General features: G+C 32.5%; 3 protein-coding genes and 1 long non-coding RNA gene across 7 annotated transcripts in view; 3 read left to right on the plus strand and 1 right to left on the minus strand.

Moving 5' to 3' along the window:
* Positions 1-6,247: 6,247 nt before the first annotated feature.
* Positions 6,248-10,502, plus strand: LOC108559609 (integral membrane protein GPR155). The gene is made up of 10 exons (XM_017916938.1): positions 6,248-6,723; positions 6,775-7,064; positions 7,115-7,523; positions 7,581-7,746; positions 7,804-8,043; positions 8,097-8,305; positions 8,359-8,799; positions 8,855-9,053; positions 9,110-9,411; positions 9,471-10,502. Exons 1-10 carry the CDS (start codon positions 6,620-6,622, stop codon positions 9,661-9,663), a joined length of 2,553 nt encoding a protein of 850 aa, XP_017772427.1. The 5' UTR covers positions 6,248-6,619; the 3' UTR covers positions 9,664-10,502.
* A 504-nt stretch (positions 10,503-11,006) lies between these two features.
* LOC108559612 (60S ribosomal protein L6) lies at positions 11,007-14,731 on the plus strand. 2 transcript variants are annotated; one of them, XM_017916945.1, is made up of 3 exons: positions 11,007-11,077; positions 11,624-11,916; positions 14,154-14,731. In XM_017916945.1, the coding sequence occupies exons 2-3, from the start codon at positions 11,624-11,626 to the stop codon at positions 14,662-14,664; spliced, it is 804 nt and encodes a 267-aa protein (XP_017772434.1). In that variant the 5' UTR covers positions 11,007-11,077; the 3' UTR covers positions 14,665-14,731. The 2 variants fall into 2 exon arrangements, with proteins under 2 accessions (XP_017772434.1, XP_017772435.1); XM_017916946.1 differs by having other exon boundaries at positions 11,067-11,134.
* On the plus strand, positions 11,923-14,147 carry LOC108559613. Its single transcript, XR_001890941.1, has 9 exons — positions 11,923-12,049; positions 12,302-12,361; positions 12,545-12,603; positions 12,785-12,843; positions 13,039-13,092; positions 13,278-13,330; positions 13,509-13,570; positions 13,774-13,833; positions 14,023-14,147. It is a non-coding gene; the product is annotated as an uncharacterized LOC108559613 (long non-coding RNA).
* A 647-nt stretch (positions 14,732-15,378) lies between the features above and the next one.
* The window catches only part of LOC108559610 (two pore calcium channel protein 1-like), a 6,382-nt gene continuing 1,908 nt past the window's right edge, over positions 15,379-19,852 (minus strand). The window contains exons 1-6 of one of the 3 annotated variants that reach the window (XM_017916942.1): positions 18,538-18,697; positions 18,194-18,297; positions 17,036-18,140; positions 16,857-16,976; positions 16,624-16,792; positions 15,380-16,565 (exon numbers count right to left, since the gene is read on the minus strand). In XM_017916942.1, coding sequence (XP_017772431.1) covers positions 15,803-16,565; positions 16,624-16,792; positions 16,857-16,976; positions 17,036-18,140; positions 18,194-18,297; positions 18,538-18,580 — 2,304 coding nt within the window. In that variant the 5' untranslated portion in view covers positions 18,581-18,697 and the 3' untranslated portion in view covers positions 15,380-15,802. Of the gene's footprint in view, positions 16,566-16,623; positions 16,793-16,856; positions 16,977-17,035; positions 18,141-18,193; positions 18,298-18,537; positions 18,698-19,852 lie in introns of those variants that run through there. The other 2 variants (XM_017916941.1, XM_017916939.1) reach the window with 2 other exon arrangements.

A 19,852-nucleotide genomic window follows, 5' to 3' on the forward strand; every position in this document is an offset into this window, starting at 1 on the left:
TGACACCTGTCATAAATTTTACGCTTTTTAAACATAACATTACTATTATATTTGCTCAATATTTACAAAATGACAACTTACAAATTTTAGGTTTATTTTTACAATAATTATTAAATCTTTATATTTTTTCAATCAAGAACAAAATTATAATTTTCATCTCAAAAGAAATGACAGAAATATTTCCTAAACATATTTTTAAATGACTGACGTCATTATTTGACACATCAACGTCACTGATAACACATATAAAATGACACCTGTCATAAATTTTACGTTTTTCTAAACATAATGTTGCTATTATATTCGCTCAATATTTACAAAATGAGAACTAATAAATTTTAGGTTTATTTTTTACAATAATTATTAAATATTTACATTTTTTTAATCAAGAACAAAATTACAAGATCTATCACAAACGAAATAACAGAAATATTACCTAAACATATTTTTCAATGATTAACGTCATTATTTGACACATCAACGTCACTATTTGACACATCACAAAATGACACCTGTCATAAATTTTACGTTTTTTGAACATAATATTACTATTATATTCGCTCAATATTTACAAAATGACAACTTACAAATTTTAGGTTTATTTTTCACAATAATTATCAAATATTTACATTTTTTCAATCAAGAACAAAATTTCAATTTCTGTCTCAAAAGAAATAACAGAAATATTTCCTAAACATATTTTTCAATGATTAACGTCATTATTTGACACATGACACCATTACAAAAACGTTACTTAAATATTCTAATCCAATAATTTCAACTTTTCTAATAAATTTTTTTTAAATATTTTATAACCTAGCGACATCTCTATTATATGTAATGAACTTAATGTTCGAACAAGGTATGAAATTTCATAATATGTTTATTAGATATTAATAAAAAAAAACTTACATAATTTATTTCAATTCTTTGTATTTTTTGAATAAAAAATGAACGGTAAAAAATATAAATCAAAAATTGAATTACCAGCAAAAAGATTGCAAGTACAAAATGAAGTATAAACTGCAAACATCTGCAATTAATTAAAAATTAATAATTACATTCGAATATCAATATTAAAAACATGTCTATAACAAACAGAAACATGGATTTACAAGCGATAAGTCATTATTTTTTTGGTTCGAACGAAATCTTCCCTCAAAATCAAATCGAAGAATAAACCAGTCACCCTAATTAATGGTAAGAGAAAGAAAGGCGGTCAGTCGAATAATTTATCAAATTGAAATAAATATCCCAAAAATTTCTGCCGAAGATAAATGACCCGAGGCGAATCCACTCTGTCATCGAAAGGAAAAGAAATGTAGAACCGAAATATCGGAACCGAACGATTTTTCGTTTCATGATAAGAATCTCGTACAAGACAAGATTTGTCCTTTTTTTTTGGTCTATCTACAAGAAAAAAACAATGTATATGGAGAGAAAGAGGAGAGAAAAAGGACAAGTAAAAGTAGATCAGGAGTGGACAAGGTTTTAACTCCATCAGTGGTCAGAGTAAAAGGGAAGAAACAGGATCACTTTCGGCAAAATCTTAATCTTATTAGTAAGATCTTGTACGCTTAACGAAACTCTGGTCATTAGTAGTTGACAAAAAAAAAAGACGTAGTGAAGATTAGATAGAGATTCTTGATGATAATTTAACACGTTTTAGCTACAATTTTCATCTATCGATTCTGATCTTTAGGTTTTAATATATAGAGTAAATAAAGTATTGTCAAGAAGTTATACAAACATTATTAAATTTGTATTGAAAGTTATATTAACGTATGTGTTAATGTAATAAATTATCTACGTGAATAATAATTTGCAAAATTTTGTGGATCACCTATTAAAATTGCTTAACTATAACTGAAATTTTGTGTATAAACTATAAAGCACAGAAGAATTTGATGTTTTAAAAAGATTGTAATATGTAGACTGAAAATGAATAAATAAGTATGTATATATAATAACTAAATTACATATAAGGATTTTTCTATTTACTAAAACTGTTGAAGATATTTTACAAATCACTAATATCAATCAATACAATCAATAATAATTTGCAAAATTTTGTGGATCACCTATCAAAATTGCTTAACTATAACTGAAATTTTATGTATAAACTATAAAACACAGAATAATTTGATGTTTTAAGAAGATTGTAATATGTAGACTGAAAATGAATAAATAAGTATGTATACATAATAACCAAATTACGTATAAGGATTTTTCTATTTACTAAAACTGTTGAGGATATTTTACAAATCACTAATATCAATCAATACAATCAATAATAATTTGCAAAATTTGGTGGATCACCTATCAAAATTGCTTAACTATAACTGATTTTTGTGTATAAACTATAAAACACAGAATAATTTGATGTTTTAAGAAGATTGTAGTATGTAGACTGAAAATGAATAAATAAGTATGTATATATAATAACTAAATTACATATAAGGATTTTTCTATTTACTAAAACTGTTGAGGATATTTTACAAATCACATTAAAACTTAATTTAAAATCCAAACTATTATTATTGTCTTAGCAGTAGTTAAATATATTTTGCAAAACTGGTCACCCATCCATATTGTTTAACTATTATGAGTAAATTTCGGACAAAATTATATATCTATTTAAGTTATGAATGTATGCGGTTCTGGTAAGAATTGCAGTTAAAACAAAAGTTGGTAATTTGGTTGTTGAAGCCTTGCCAACTGAGTTGAAAGTAGCTGCGACTATTTGAAGCAGTTTTAATGTGGTCCATTAGTCTGCGGTTTGTATGAAACACAAGAGATGCTCTATGCGTGAGTGTGTGTGTGTGTATCTGTGTGCGAGTTGTGCAGTGCACACGGTGTGTTTTGTTGGTCCTTTTTGGTTCGCTTTTGCCGTTTCGCTTATAGAGATGAATGCGTGTTGATATAATGGCGGTGGTAGCTAGTTTAAAACAAAAGGCAGCGCTAATACCACCCACGGAGTGAGACCACTAACAAATGGACTCACCACGAATCCGACTGGCCGGCACCGGCACCGACCTCTTCTTACACCCCTTCACATCCATCTAACCGCGACCACTGCGTGGGATCAACCACGGCGACGGCTTCGGATCCCGCGAACGATGATGATGATGATCATCATCATCATCATGACCATTGCCATGACTCTGCTCCATCCTCAGCCACTCTTCTCTTTCTTCTCTTATTTATGTACTCGCGCAACCACATACACCCATCCCCCATCAAATTACTCTATTATTATCAACCAGCAACTAATCCTTACGGAAAACGACCGTGCACCACTCGCTTTCCTCTTCCTTTTCCATTGCTTCTTCTTCTATAATTCCATTCAATAATTGAAGCAACGCATAAATAATACATTATGAAAACACATAAATAATAATTACCATTTAGTAAGCGACAAGAAGATCGGCCAAATATATTATTTTAATATACTATTTTAATATATAAACAAACAACATAAATAATTCCTCTTACCACAGACATTTATTTATGTTGGTACACATATCAACAATTCAATTTAATCAATGACACCAACGTCAGTTTCACTTACAACATATTACATTATCATTTAAGTTAGTAGAAATGTTAGTAGTTCAATTTTATTATCAACAAAACCCTTCAATTATACCAATTGGATCTTTCTATACATATAAGTAGTTCAAGTTAATTTGTCAATATTTTACTTTATAATCAAAGTATTATAAATTGATATTTAAGTCAGTGAAAAAGTCAGTAGTTCAATTACATTACTAAAATTTTATTTTTTATTCAAAGACACCAACTGCATTTTGTTACACATATTAGTAATCCAGTTTAATTAATATTTTATTTTATACTCAATGATAACAATTGTATTTAGGTTCAATTATCATCAATTCAAATTTATATTTAAGTTAGTAGAATTTTCAGTAGTTCAATTACATTATCAATAAAACCATTCAATTATACCAATTGGATCTTGCTATACATATAAGTAGTTCAGTTAATTTGTCAATATTTTACTTTATAATCATATTATAAATTATAATATTATAAATTGATATTTAAGTCAGTGGAAAAGTCAGTAGTTCAATTACATTACTAAAATTTTATTTTTTATTCAAAGACACCAACTGCATTTTGTTACACATATTAGTAATCTTCAATTACATTATCAATAAAACCATTCAATTATACCAATTGGATCTTGCTATACATATAAGTAGTTCAGTTAATTTGTCAATATATTACTTTATAATCAAAGTATTATTATAAATTAATATTTATTTTATATAATATTTTATATTCAATGATAACAATTGTATTTAGGTTCAATTATCATGCAATTCAAATTTATATTTAAGTTAGTAGAATTTTCAGTAGTTCAATTACGTTTTCAAAACATCTACTATAGTAAATGACAGCATTGTGATAGTAACTGTATTGTTTACAATTTATTTAAGTTGGTAGACATATCAGTAGTTCGTTTAATTTGCCAACAGATTACATAATTGTCAATGACACCAACTGCTTATGATAAATTGATTTCAAATCAAATTTTCATTTTTCAAAAATTGTTTTAAATAATCATTCGTAATCGAAAGTGAAACTTTTATTAGACTATTTTCTGTTATAAAACTGAAAAAGTAAATAGAAATTTTAAATAAAACAAAATTTTATTTGACTTTGATTTGCACTTGATTATAGTAATCTTTATTAGAATCAAGTAGACGTTAAGTAACATAAATCTGATTTTTAATGGTTCAATCTATCGTGTTACAACATCCACCGAAAAGCTACCCATTTCCAAAAAAAAAGATAATTAATTAAATAAGAAAAAAAGATAAAGTACCAATAAACAAATGAAAGAAGAAAAACTCGTAGACGTGTCCACTTATCCGAGTGGATGCGCTTAAAAGCCAATAAACCACGTTTAACGTTCTTCATTTCACGAATTCTCAACCAACAAAAAATAATAAAAACAAAACCCAATGTTTATAGCATTTCGAAGGCGGCGGCGTTCGAAGACTTTTCGCCCGTCTCCCCAAGTAGAAAAACATTTGAAAAACGCGCCTCCGGGGTTCAGGGCACACCTTTTTATGGGCGCCTCTTTTAAAATGTACCAAATTAAAATTTATTAAAAAGCGATAAAAAGCGATTTTTTACGAGAGGCCCGGAGCCAGAAAACAAAGAGCTCCGAGAACAACAAACAAACGCAACACGGTCAGAATGGTATAAAATGGTATGTAACGGAATGGAAAAGCGAATGAAAGAGCGAAAGCGAGAAAACGGAACACCGTGAGAACAACTCGAGCTTCGGTTTCTAGCTGATTAAACAAATTGATAAATCCAATTATTGCGAAGGAGAAGAAACAACAACAACGACGACGACGATGGTAAATATAAATACGTATGTATGTATGTTTATATATGCGGAATTATCGTACATGTAATAATTATTTTGAAAATCTCCGTTGCGCCATCTGCAGCGTTACGTAACGTCCACTTCTTTTTACGCTGTATTTGGCATATCGTCGTGATCTTGAGCACCTAAGAATATCCAAGTTTCGCTCAATGATGTATGTGAACCCAGCAATAAAAGAGATTTGTTACTTCGCATAGTTTATTTAAATTTTAAGAATTTTTGATCATCTCTTTAATGGAATTTCAAATTTTATTATTGAAGCTTTATTATTAACATACAATTTTTAATAATGAACAAATGTACGATTTTTGTACTACTATACTTAAGTAATTGAACTAAATAACTACCATAAGTACAGGAAAAACAATTTAAGATAAGTTTATTAATACTTTAGTTAATTACTTTTAGTATATTTTATTTAAACTAAGACTTTAGATAATGATAATAGAATAAACATATTTGTTAAAATTAAGAAAAAACTTTGATACAAATAAATTTATTAATAGATTAGCTAACGAATTAAATTAAATAAATGTACTAATTTCTTGTAATTTTGTAATGAAATTGATACCAAATTATACACTCTGCGACATCGTTTGAGATATCTTTGAACTTGCTGTGTCGCCTTTGTTAATTGTAGTTTTTGTTATGCTTTAAATATAATAACGGTAATCATTTTATTAGTAAATTAAGTTTTAGTACTTAAGTAGCATTAAAATGTTAGTCAATTGTTATGTATTATTTCAAGATGTCTTACGCAACTGAAACAGTACCACCTATGATCCAGTAGACCAAGTTTCAGCAATCTTATCAGAGGTCCTAGCAAAGTCCAACATTTCAAAGCAATTTGTTTTAATTGAAGACCCGTATCGCGTGAATTATGTAAACATTCTTATCTAATCTGGTACGTGCCGTACTTCAAGCAGGGAATGGAGTCAATTGAGCGCAACCAATCGATTATGTGACATTGGTACGTCAATGCAAGCAGCAGTCAGCTGTTTTCTATGAATTTCAGCTGGCCACCAGCAAATAAAGCAAAAATCATCAGGCACGATGTGTGGGTGTTATTAAAGTGCTCCAGCATTTATTGATTCGATCCGCAGGAATAACCGTGCGGTCATCGTGTGGTATCATCACAATGAGAAATCACATCTGAAGAGAAAATTGAGAAAGTTAATTAAATAATTATCAAAAATGGGATTCCTTGAGGTGACTGACGATGATGGTGGCAACACAGATGTTGATTTCAACAATCTGTATCCGGCTATGATTGCCTGCTTTGGCAACATAGTCTTAGGGTAAGTCTTAAGAGAATGCAAATTGAAGAGCTGTAACATCTGGTTTTGCAGATACTTGGCTGGCCGGTTTAATTTGCTTTCACAAACAGAGGCAAAGGGAATCAACACTTTCATAGCCAATTTCTCGTTGCCATCTCTGATTTTCCTTAACTTGGTTGAAATGGATGTGTACTCAGTGAATTGGCGCTTCGTGCTAGCCATCTTCTTGGCAAAGCTCGTTGTTTTCATCTTGGTCATTGCTTTGCATATGCTTCTGATGAGACCAATCAACACATCCAGTGCTGGGATCTTAGCAATTTTTGCCACTCAAAGCAATGACTTTGCGATTGGATATCCAATTGGTAATCATTTGAAAATGTTTAACTTAAAGCTAATGATTTGAACATTTTAGTTACTGCTTTATACGCGAACACTCATCCGGATTTCGCCCGCTACATCTACCTGGTGGCTCCAATAAACTTGGCTATACTAAATCCCATAGCTTTCATCCTGATAGAGATGGGTAGTTACCAGAGGAGCGCTTTAACAGACGGAATACGCCAGAGCCGCGTGAAAACTGTCTTCAAGATACTGAAGAACGTTTTATTCAACCCAGTCGTTTTCGTCACTCTCCTCGGTATAATCTGCAACTTCGCTTTAGGTCAAAAAGTACCGGTTTACCTCCGAGAAATCCTAAGCGTTTTAGGCAAAGCCTTCTCAGCTTGCGCTCTCTTCATCCTAGGATTACGCATGGTGGGAAAGATCAACAGCCTAAGAGGAGTCGGATTCCTATTACCGGGTCTCCTAATTTTCGGCAAATTGTAAATACAAATACACATCATAATCAGCAATATTTACAAAGATCTATCATATTTTAGATTGGCGCTTCCCGAATTGATACGACAATTTGCTCTGCTTTTAAACGTAGCAGGCGATAGCAAAGCTAACTCTGAGATGAGCACTTTCGGGTTTCTCTACGGAACGTTTCCATCCGCTCCTACAGTCTTCGTATTCGCTTGCAAATACGCTGTGGAAATGGATTTGGTAATGATTTTAGTTTATATAAAAAAAAAAACTTTTTAGTCATTTCCGAAATTGCAGATAGCAACTGCTATGGTTGCTTGCACGTTCCTCAGCGCTCCATTAATCTTCGTCTCGGCAAAATTGATAGCCATAAAGGACATCGATCCTTCGCATTACATCAAGCAAATAAATCTGTTTACTCTGGAGGTGAGCATCATCGGTTTGATAGCCAGCGTTTGGGTGCTCTTCATCTTCGTGCTCACCAAGAAGATCAATAAAGTTCCGCACAAGTTCACTGCTTGTCTTCTAGTCTCGCACGTAACTATTATATAAATACATTCACGATGAGCACGTCTCGAAACCTATAATAGATTTTCAGCTGCATCGGAGCTATTTTATATAACTACACGGACGATAAAGGATGGGTGGGTTACATCCAGTTCTGCTTCTTTACTGGAGGAATTTACAGCACTCGCATGTGGACTGCAGTTATTGCCATAACATTACTCTTCATGGAATGTCGAAGCTTATGTTACATACTTTTCAAACTGCAACCGTTCTTCATGCTGTGCAGCTGGGGGTAATACTACTAAACCGAAAGTAATTACGTAATTTTGACATTCGAAATTGCAGTCTCCCAATAGTGATTTCCATACTGCTTTTGGTCTTCGATCGCGACAAACCCATCAATCCCGAAGACGACAATCCGTACTTCATTTACGGAGTATTCCAAGCGATCGTTGCAGTCTCATTACTAGTACTTTGCTCCGTGGTTACTCTAGGTTGTCTCATATTAAACCATATGTATAAAAGGAGACACGAGAACTATTGGAGCTTAGGCAACGAATCCATGAATAGCGAAATCGAAAGCTCTAATCCATCAACGAGTGGTGTACAAGATTGCCCGACTCCTTCAGCTTGCGGTACTTCAACTTGCTGCGGTGGCAACAGTTGCACTCTTCCTACCATCAACGAAAGTGCAGAAACCTCTCCAAACAATCAACCCAACGTTGTTGATATTGAAGACCTCTTCGGGAATTCCACGAGGAAGAACGGAGGAGTTCCATGCGATGGGTACTAAATCTATCCAAATGAATAACAACTAAATTAATTGAATTAAATATTTAAGAGCAAAACATGGCGAAGGAGACTGCCCTTCCGGTTTGGGATGCGCTGGAAGTTCGGATTACTGCACAGGAATTATCAGACAATTCGACGAACGAATCAATGACGATTTGGAATTAATCGAAGAGGAACGCAGCAGTCACGATCCGCAGATATTGCAGCATTCGATCTTATTAATCTTGCTATTGTTCTCCATGTTCTTTGTACGTTTCCAATCGAGTTTGAATTAACAACCGATTAAGTGATTAATTAATTTCAGGGATTGACCGTTTCCATTTGGACGGTGATCATGGAAAAGATGACCGCAATCTATATAGAATTGGCTTTCCTCGACGTCTCCTTCAACATGGGTCAAAGCGTCATAATCCTCGCCGTGTTCTTCTCAGATACTAAAGACACCTTGCTTCCTCTGTTGAAGAGATGGAGAAAGCTTCTGCACAAAGAGAACAAGTTGATTCTACCGATGGAATCGGAGCTCGGAAACGAGACTTTACATATCTGCGAGCAATTCAAGAAGCATCACTTGAGCAAATGCAAGCGCGACATTCAACGCAGCAAGAGGTTCAACTATATAATATTATTATTAATTGCAATTATGTAATTGTAATTGATGTTTATAGGTGGCGTTTGAAGGTATACGAAGACGTCTTCTCCGGCAGGAAATTCGTGGACTGGCTGATCGAAGTGGGATTGGCTAGGGACAGGACCGAAGGCGTTAACTACGCAAGACATTTGATAGAAGGACGCATCGTGCGGCACATCAACGAAATCTACCATTTCTACGACAAGAATCTCTTATACACGTTCAACTGACACAGGCCCCAATTCCGCTACTCCGTGCCGCTGGATTGGCTCGCACTGTGCAGATTTAAGCGTTGAAACAAAGTATTTAGTATATTGTACTTAGTTGCGAATTTAGTATAATTTCAAGTAAGGCTGTGGACTAAGTTTGTAAATGGTGCTTTGTTAAAGCTACACGTGATTTTTCAGTTTTTTGTTTTTTATAAATAAGTAAGACAGGTTACCTTTTTGCCAAATGAAACGATAAGAATAGTATATTATTTTTTATAATACTTTTAGTAGAACAAATAACATAATATACGTAAGAATCACACAAGGTTGTACAGTAAGATTTCATACAATGATCTTGTTTCACACAGTATTTGTAAAGGTTCACAGTATTTCACCTTTGATCAGGGTGTCGGGCAAACTACCATGTACACTTAATCTCCAGTTTGTCCGCAACTTAAGTAATTAAGTATGCTTGATTGTGAGCTTCGATGATGTTTCGTTAAAAGAAAAACGTACTTAAGTTTTTAAAGGAAACCATCGAATATATCCTAGAAGTACGTAATGCGGTTACAGTCATAGTTTTATTTTTTTATGTATTGAGCAGATATTACAGAATCGCACGCAAACCCGCTTTTTGCCAATAGGTTTTAATGAGGTTGAAGAGTTGTAACGGATCGGGTTTTCTTTTGTATTTATCGAACAATGTGTGTACGGACAGCCAAACGTACATGAATTATCTATAAATAATATAGACAAAGTCTGACAAATAGACAATATCTAGTATTCGAAAGGAAACAAAATGTGAACGAATGTAATCAACTGTTATATAAGGAACAAATATATAATGTTATTAGCTTAAATACTTGATTTTTTTAAATTAAATCAATAGACAAAAATTGATAATTATTATAAATATTACAAAATTAATTACATAAGAAACTAATATTTTTACATGTTTTTCTTTAAAAACATGAGTGATGTAAAATGAGTTGCGAAAAACATGTGTAAGTTTGGTTGCATAACAATATTAGTATTTATTTAACTTTATTAAAGTTATTTAATGTATTTAGTAAATATATATATACTTTAAAATGTATTAGAAATTGGTTTGTTTATTGAATATAAATTATTTCTTTAATAATATAATTATTTTGTAAATCGTATTGCCATCATCAATTTTGTGTAATATTCTCAATTGAGTACTTAATAATAATTTATCTTCACCATACATTAAATAATAATTATTAAAGAATCTATAATGAATGAATTTGTTGTTAATTAACAGCTGAAATTAAACTTTTATGTTATGAAAAACAGTCGTATTTGAATTTAGCGCCGAAATATGGTCTGTCACTTATTGGATGCGCGTCGGCCCACAATGCTTTGCGGCTGTCACGCATGCGAGTCCCTCTTTCTCCATAGTTGATTACACGAAGTAAGTGCATCGGAAAATATATTTTTTTAAATCTAAGTTAATCTAAGTAAAATTCACGTAAGCAAACCACATTTATTTGAAAATCAAACCACCTATCCCGAATCTATCCACACGAATAAGTATTTTTTGCAAAAAGTCCATATTTCGCACATAATGTTTACAAAAGTTCTGCATGTTTTGACGGGTCCTCTTAGGTTAGGAAAAAAGTATGTTGCATCCCTTTAATCTAACAATATTCCATCTAAACACATGGTAAAACGACACTAAAAACCTCATTTTTTATAGTCTTACATTTAATGTTTTGCTGAAACGTAATAACTTACAAAATCCGTTAAAGTTTTTACTCATAGCGTCTCCTTACAACATTTACTTAAAGCTTTATTCTATTCACTAAATCCCAAATTTGTATTAAAACTAATCCAAGTAAATATAGATTCACAAGTGGTTTGATTTTGTTTTAAATGTAGTTTAAAATTTTATTTAATCATTTAGTTTTAGTAGTGTTTATTGTGTGTAGTTTCTTATAGTGTTTTATTATTATTTTAGATGGCTCCCAAGGTCGAAAAGAAGCCTGTTGAGGCTAAGAAAGTGGCTGTTGCTGCTAAAGACAAGAAAGTTGGACATGCCAGGAACTACGATCTTGGTAATGGAGTATACCGTTTCTCCAAGTCCAGAATGTACCACAAGAAGGCTTTGTGGAAGTTTGTTGGCAAGAAGACCCACACTGCCAAGCATGTGAAGAAACCCCTCACTGTTGAGAAGCCAATTGGTGGTGAGAAGAACGGAAAGACCCGTATTGTTTCCTTGAAGCGCAAACCAAGCTACTACCCAACCCTTAAGTGAGTATAAATAACCCATTGCTTTTCAGCATTTGTATTTGAAAGAAATGAAAAGGATATTTATTGGGAAGCCTTTGAGACACACATGGTTCATCATTTTTTAAGAAGACATGGAATTGGATTTAAATAAAAGGTAAATATATTTATACTGTAATCTTATTTAAAAAATACATTATACAATAAGTAATACATATTTTTGTATACTAAAATATTACTTTTACTCTAAAGTAATATTTTTTTTATAATGATGATATATCTTAGGACACATCTGAAAATTTTCTGATTACAAACAACTGCGTTATTATTTCTGATCAACTTTATTTTACCATTAAACGCTTAATTTTTATTAATTTCATTTAAAACTAATTATGTATTATGTTTTTAGATAATCCGTGTAACCTAACCTGGAAACGTGGATAAAGAGAGGATTACAATAATCTTTGATGTAAGTATATCAAAAATTCATATATTTTTTTATAAATATTCATAATGATGATATATCTTAGGACACATCTGATAGTTCTCTGATTACAAACAACTGCGTTATTATTTCTGATTAAATTCATTACACATTAAATACTTAAAATTACATTGATTTCCTAACTAATTTAGCTTTATTTCTTTTTAGGAAATTCTGAGTTTCTTCCTGATAAACCTTGATTTGGAGTGGATTACTTTATTTTTAATGTAAGTATATTTATAAATTTATTAAATTTTCAAAAATATTCATAATGATGATATATCTTAGGACACATCTGAAAGTTCTCTGATTACAAACAACTGCGTTATTATTTCTGATAAAAACTATTATTAAAAGTTTAAAATTCCCTTGTTAATTCTTCATATTAATTTTAATTATTTGTTTTAGATTGTTTTCCTACCAACAACTTAATCCAAAGTCTATGATCTAAGAAAAACTATTACGATGTAAGTATCAACTTTTATTTTATTACAAAAAAAAATCTTATAAAAAAATCTTAATGATGATATATCTTAGGACACATCTGATAATTCTCTGATTACAAACAACTGCGTTATTATTTCTGATTAATTTTTTTAATACAATTTTATAAAATTTATTTTTTAAAATGTTATATTAATTCTATTATTATTATTTTTCAGGTTTTGTATTCTGATTGAAGATGAAATATTCAGTGGATGATTTCAATGCAAGATGTAAGTATCATAAATTACTTTAATAATACTATTAAGATTTAATATGATGATATATCTTAGGACACATCTGATAGTTCTCTGATTACAAACAACTGCGTTATTATTTCTGAAAATCACTATCATTTAATTACAATTTTTAATTACTACTATTTCAACAATCAATTAATTAGTTTACTTGTTTTCAGGATCTTAATTGGACGAACTTGCATATTGAAGAAAACTTGGAATTTGTAATAAAGTAAGTATTTTATATATTTCTAAATTAAGTAAAGAATCAAAATGATGATATATCTTAGGACACATCTGAATTATCCTGATTACAAACAACTGCGTTATTATTTCTGAATTATTACTTTAAAAAATAATTACTTTCATATTTTTTTTTATCTTTTACTAAATAATTTATTTATTTTCAGATTACCAAATGTCTTCATTCTATCCTGAAGTCAAATGATTAGAAACGACCATTTATCAGAATGTAAGTAAAAAAATTGTAAATTATAAGATTTTATTTTCAAAATATTGAATATTTTAAATTACTATGATGATATATCTTAGGACACATCTGATTATCTCTGATTACAAAAAACTGCGTTATTATTACTGATTTAATTAATTTCAAATTATATAATTTATTTTCATTGATAATGTGAAATTAATGTTTTTTTTCTTTGCTTACAGGTTAACATTATAAATCTGATGAGGGCGTATTCTCTAAGGGTTATAGAATTATATCATAAAGTAAGTTTAATAATTGATTTAAATATTAGTAGTTAATTATTAGAATGATGAAATATCTTAGGACACTTCTGAACTTATTTGATTATAAACAGTTTTGCGTTATTAACTTTCTGATTGATGCAAATCTATTGAATAGTTAAAAACAAATAGATTTGAATATTTTTACTAATTTTATGTTTTCTTTTTCAGATTCTGCCTCTGATTTTCTGTGAATGGAGCTTTTGTGTGTCTCAAATACATCTCTTGAATATTCTTTTTGTGCTATCAAATATGTGAAGTTGTGAAGACTTTTTTTTTCTAAATGATGGTTTGTATTTTAGGAAGAAGACCAGGAAGGTCAAGAAGGTAGTTAAGAGGACCCCATACAAGCTCCGTGAGAACATTACCCCAGGTACCGTCCTCATCTTGTTGGCCGGTCGCTTCAAGGGAAAGCGCGTCGTCTTCCTTAAGCAATTGGACTCCGGTCTTTTGCTGATCAACGGCCCATACGTCCTCAACCACGTTCCCCTCCGTCGTATCCACCAAAACTTCGTCATCGCCACCAAGACCGTCGTCGACATCTCTGGCATCGAAATCCCAAGCGACATCAACGACAATCTGTTGCGCAAGGAAAAGAAGAAGAGGGAAGCCAAGAAGGACGATACCGAAATCTTCACCGCCAAGAAGGAGAAGTACGTCTGGACCCCAGAAAAGAAGGCAGCCCAAAAGGCCATGGACAAGGTTGTTTTGGCTGCCATCAAGAAGACGCCCCATCCCAGCATCACGGCGCGTTACTTGAAAGCTACGTGGACACTATTCTCGACACAGTACCCACACCGTATGACTTTCTAGACTTAAGAACTACAATTTAACCCATGGTTTATGCTGGACATTGTCAATAAATTGTGGATTTATTACATTTTTCATCAATATTTTCAAACCAAAACACTTCCTCAACATCCCTAATATTCAATTTTTTTTACAAAGAACAAAATCAAACCAACTAACAACAAAAATATTTTCAAATCAATCCACCTCGAAATCCTTAAAATTCTCCAAGAAATTAGTTTATATTAGTCTTCAACTGTTACAAAGAACTATTGACCATGGGTCTTATGGCAAGCCCGACAACCGAAAGACCGTCTATTGAAATCCCGACGTTCGAAATCCCGTCTGTATTAAAGTCCCTACAATCAAAATCCCGACTATATCGAAATCCTGAATACCATAAAAAATTTATTGTAGAAATTTATAACAATAAGAGACTGTCGGGATTATGGTAGTCGGACTTGCGATTGCCACCGATTGATCATAGGTCTTTCCGCCAAAGTCTTGAGTTGCCATAAGATAATCATAGTGATTTTAACTAAATGGTCAATTTTTCAGTATTAATTGAAATAGAACAAGATTGATAATTATATTTTTATCACAGATTTTAGTTAAATAATTAGGAAAATTAAGTATAGGAATCAATGATAAAACTTAAGTTTTTGAGTATTTTTAATTTCTGATTAAAATAAATAACATTTATTTACATAATATGGAGTTTAAAATATAGTCATAAAATATACATATACTTAATACTGAGAATAAATTAGTTTTAATATCCATTTCATCAAGTCTCATCGATACGGGAGTACAAACAAACACGCTTATTAAAGAAAGTCTTAATTAGTTAATTACTATTTTTTTAGCATGTTCGGTTCAGTATTAAAATATACATATAAATTAATAAAAGAAAACCATTATTTTTACCGTGTTCAATAAATATCAACTCTGATTGATATTCTTTGGTTATACATAAGCTCCGACGCACAATTCACCAGATAAGATATTTTTTTATCACATGTATAACTAGATCTAAGCTACCATATCTCAATAATTTACCTAAACAAATTATTTACACTCAATTAGTTTAAATGATAGATAAAAGTTGCTTAAAATATATGATTAACTAGATTTATTAATGATGATTCTTCTCTCCTTTTTTTTAAGCAGTCGAGTCTCTCAGTCGTGAGTCTAGGATTCCTTCGGCGACTTCCCTTAGATCGATGCCGCGATCCAGGACTTCATCCTCCACCAACCACTTCTCAATTTCGGCCATGTACATCCTCCTCTGCAGAACCTCGCGATTCCTTCGTCTTTTCCCCACGTAAATCGTTACACCTCCAGGCACGAAATTCGTCCTCAAACCGTCAATGTATTTGGAATCCTGCACCTGACTAATTAGTGAGTTCCATTCGACACGTACTTCCTCAAGTAGCATTTGCTCTTCATCTCGTTTGGAAGTTTGGCGTTTGTACTGTATTCTGAATCTGAAAGCTTCGAGGACTGAAGCCACGACTATGGTTAGGACGACCATTGTATAGAGGTAGAACAGCATGAAGAATATGCGAGAGTATTGGTTTGTGACGTGAGCGAAGGCGTCCATGATTATGAACCAGTTGTTGACTACTGTTAGCTCGAATAGAGTTACCCCGGAAGATAGTAAGTTTCCGAAGTTGTTCATGTAATAGTAACCGATGGCGGTAGTGCCGTTCGCGCTGTACTTGAAGAAATCCTCCACGGTTGTGTTGACGCAACAGTTCTTCAGAGCTTCGGAGGAGCTGGCGAAGAGCTCCATTCCGATGATGGCGAAGAAGTAGTACATCACCAACATCACAACTGCTGTAGACCACATAAGAGGTGATAATAGTACTAAAGTACCGAAAATATCGCGGTAGCGTTTCTTCAGCTTAAACAACCTCAACAGCCTGAAAGTAAACCAATAATTGAAGCAATGAATATACAGTTTGTATACTATAATATTACCTTAATGGTCGTAGAATAACAACCACTGTGAATGTGGGATTAAATAATAGTACTAGAGATCCTAGGAGTGCAGCCAAAGTTACGCCAAGATCGAAAATGTTCCATCCCGAGCCTATGTATTGCGTCCAACCAATAGCAATGACTCGAATCAAGGCTTCAAAGAGGAATACTACAAAACAAGATGTTATTAATAATTTAATTCAAGAAGTTATTTTTTTTTTAAATTGAATTACTTGATAGGAAAAGATAGGTGTCCCAAGAGTTGGAAAACATGGTTGCGCTCTCTTCAAGGCTTTGCGCGGATTGCGCAATTCTAATGAACATCGCCACTCCGTTTCCGATAATCAAAACGTCTGAAAGAACATATTAAATTATCAAGATCTCTTGTAACGACGGATCGATGAATACTCACAAACAATATGCTCGAAGTATTTCCAAAGAACTAAAGCCCTTGCGGCTCTGCAAACAAAACGCAACGGAGGCCAAGCGGCGTTGAACCATGGATCCGGAGGGTCCTTCAAGTGCCACCTCAGACTGGCGGCATCGTAAATCCCAAAGAACTCTTCAGAAGTTAAGCTCCCCGAGCCGGAGGCATTCAGCTGCCTGAATATAAGCACCACGTCGCGATTAGAGATCCTTGGAGCGTAATACTGCATCATGCCCGAAAACTGCTTGAACTTTATTCCATCCGGATTCTGCTTGCTCACCAACAGCGGAAACGCAAGTTTGCACGCTTTCCTCTTGTGCAGCAACAATTTCCTGAACTTATCCTTTTCGATTCCAGTAAAGGTTTCGTATACCACAGCCAACATCAAGTTCATGAGCACGTACAAGACGGTGCCGATGTAACTTATGAAGAATATAGCGTTCCATTTGGAGCTCGCGTATGAAGGCATCATGACGTCCGGAAAGTTTGCAGTCGTCAGCAGAACGAACATGCTCACGAAGCTGTCTGGTAATGTTTTGAAGTACAAGTTGTGATGGTGATCGCTGAAGAGGTAGTAGCCTAACAAAGCGTAGCTGGACACGAAGAACATGAGCAAACCAAGCATGTCGAGGATCGGTGGAAGCGATTGGAATATCTGTCTGATGAATCTCCTTACATTGCCGCAGACTTTAGTATCGACTAGGAAAATAGGTCTCAGGGCTCTAGTAACCCTGAAATGACTCTCCTGCCTGATCAGAACAATCAAAGCCTCGCAAGCCATGATGAGTAAAGCTCCTGCCTTTATACTAGTCCTCTTGTGCTTCCAAATCGTGCTGAAACCAGTCCATTGCAGTTTCAAGAATAATTCAATGGTTATAATTCCTAGCGCCATCAACTCCAGAGTCCCATGGATTCCCACGGGGAGAGTAAAATCGGCAACTGCAGGTTCTTCAGCCACGGCCAACGCCAGCAAAACCAAAGAAGCAATCAAATCCAAGCCATAATACCAATTATTATGTACCAGAAGGTAAGCGGGAAGCGCGGCCGGATGTCGCGGATGCGAATCAAACTTCTCGTTGTTTTCTCCTTCCTGCAATGAACCTCGATCAAAACTAGTCACTACTTTGAAAGAGATTCAATTACCTCAAGAAAAATCGCCGCCTCGTGGTAATTCATCCCCCAATGGTCGTTACCAACGTCTACTTCCCTGCTGAGGCTCGATCTGCTACCCATCTCATCCAGAGAATCTAAAAACACACGCACAAAACAAATCAATAATAAAGATTCAAGAGATTACCAGTAGCATAAATACACAGTTTATATAAACTTATATGAGATATGTGAAATGCACTATTATCACCTATTGGATAGGATATTGCTTCGGCAAATATTGAAACTAGTTGAAGCCGGTTTTCTTATCGTACAGATTCAGACAAAGACTGTCTTCGCAAGGTTTCGATTAAAAAAATGTTAAAGATTTTAGTTACCATAGTACCGGAAGAGGTGACGAGAAGGTTTGTGGATCTTCATAACGAAAATTCCAAAAAAAAAAAAATACAAAAATATTTGTAATGCGGAACTTGATGAATGATGAAACTTTAAACTTGGATCGTCTGCGATGCGCACTTACGCAAATGGAATGATTGTGGTCCGTGCGTTTATTTAATCGAATGCGAAAAGGGGAACGAATGCTACTACCACGAGTGACCATAAACATGTTTTGCTTCCATTTTTAGCAAACAAACATTTAATTACTATTTACACAAAAACGATTAATTTGTAAGCAATTTAAAGCAAATTTAGAAATGTAAATATCTTGCAGTTAAAAACTGTCCAAGATTATATGGAAAAAAGATTAACCAAAAACATCTTAATTGTATATTAATCATTTGTAGGTGAAGTGGCGTAATCTTCTCATAGGTTGATAAAACACTTATACTTATTACCAAATATATGAGCTAGATTAAATATAATTGAAATCGAAAATAAAGTCCATACGATTTTCATACATATTTGCTAACAATTTCCAATAACAATCAACGAATAAACTAATAAATGGAAATATTTCTAATCCAAACGACTAAGAAAATATATAATGAACAATAAATAAAAGTTATATTGTAAAAGTGAATTACTATTATCAAAATCGACTGTATAATTATTTAATATTTGTTTTAAGCGTTATTTCAAGGTATAAGTTAAAAATAACTTTGCACAAAAGAATGTACACTTTATTAATGTACGAATTAACACCTTTTCTATTAGAAACTTGTTAAATACAAAAATTCCTAACAATTTTTTGTATATAATCTCGAAAATTATCACCGGAATTTATAGAAACCGATTAAAAATTGTAGTTTCGATCTGTTATTAGAAAAATTAATCGAATTTCTATAAAAATAAACATTTTTTTATTAATATCTGAACAACAATAGTTTCTTAATAAGTTAATTTTTGAACAACAAAAAATAAACGTTTAGAATATTTATGAAAATTTTATTATTTTTAAGAAAATAATTTTACAAAAATAATTGCTTTATGAAAATCCAATTCAAATTACATTCATATTCAATATATTGAAATGGAATGTCAAAGTTCACGGACAAAATAACATATTAGTACATTTATAGTTTGTTTGAAAAGCAAAGTTTTCATCAATATTTTGAACGAAATATTTATTTATTAATTGATAAATTTTCTTCGACAAATGTTCAACATTAACTGCAATTAGGATTAATGAAAATCCAATTCAAATTACATTCATATTCAATATATTGAAATTGAATGTCAAAGTTCACGGAC

The sequence above is a fragment of the Nicrophorus vespilloides genome, unplaced genomic scaffold (genome assembly GCF_001412225.1).
Source record: "Nicrophorus vespilloides isolate i.1.1-1 unplaced genomic scaffold, Nicve_v1.0, whole genome shotgun sequence".
Classification (NCBI taxonomy): Eukaryota; Metazoa; Arthropoda; class Insecta; order Coleoptera; family Silphidae; genus Nicrophorus; species Nicrophorus vespilloides.

Bases quoted from the DNA above. Each gene is read 5' to 3' on its own strand.
- LOC108559609 (XM_017916938.1), top strand. From the start codon at position 6,620: ATGGGATTCCTTGAGGTGACTGACGATGATGGTGGCAACACAGATGTT. The intron at 6,724-6,774 runs GTAAGTCTTAAG...CTGGTTTTGCAG, and splicing joins TTTGGCAACATAGTCTTAGG to ATACTTGGCTGGCCGGTTTA. The intron at 9,054-9,109 runs GTACGTTTCCAA...AATTAATTTCAG, and splicing joins TATTGTTCTCCATGTTCTTT to GGATTGACCGTTTCCATTTG.
- LOC108559612 (XM_017916945.1), top strand. From the start codon at position 11,624: ATGGCTCCCAAGGTCGAAAAGAAGCCTGTTGAGGCTAAGAAAGTGGCT. The intron at 11,917-14,153 runs GTGAGTATAAAT...TTTGTATTTTAG, and splicing joins AGCTACTACCCAACCCTTAA to GAAGAAGACCAGGAAGGTCA.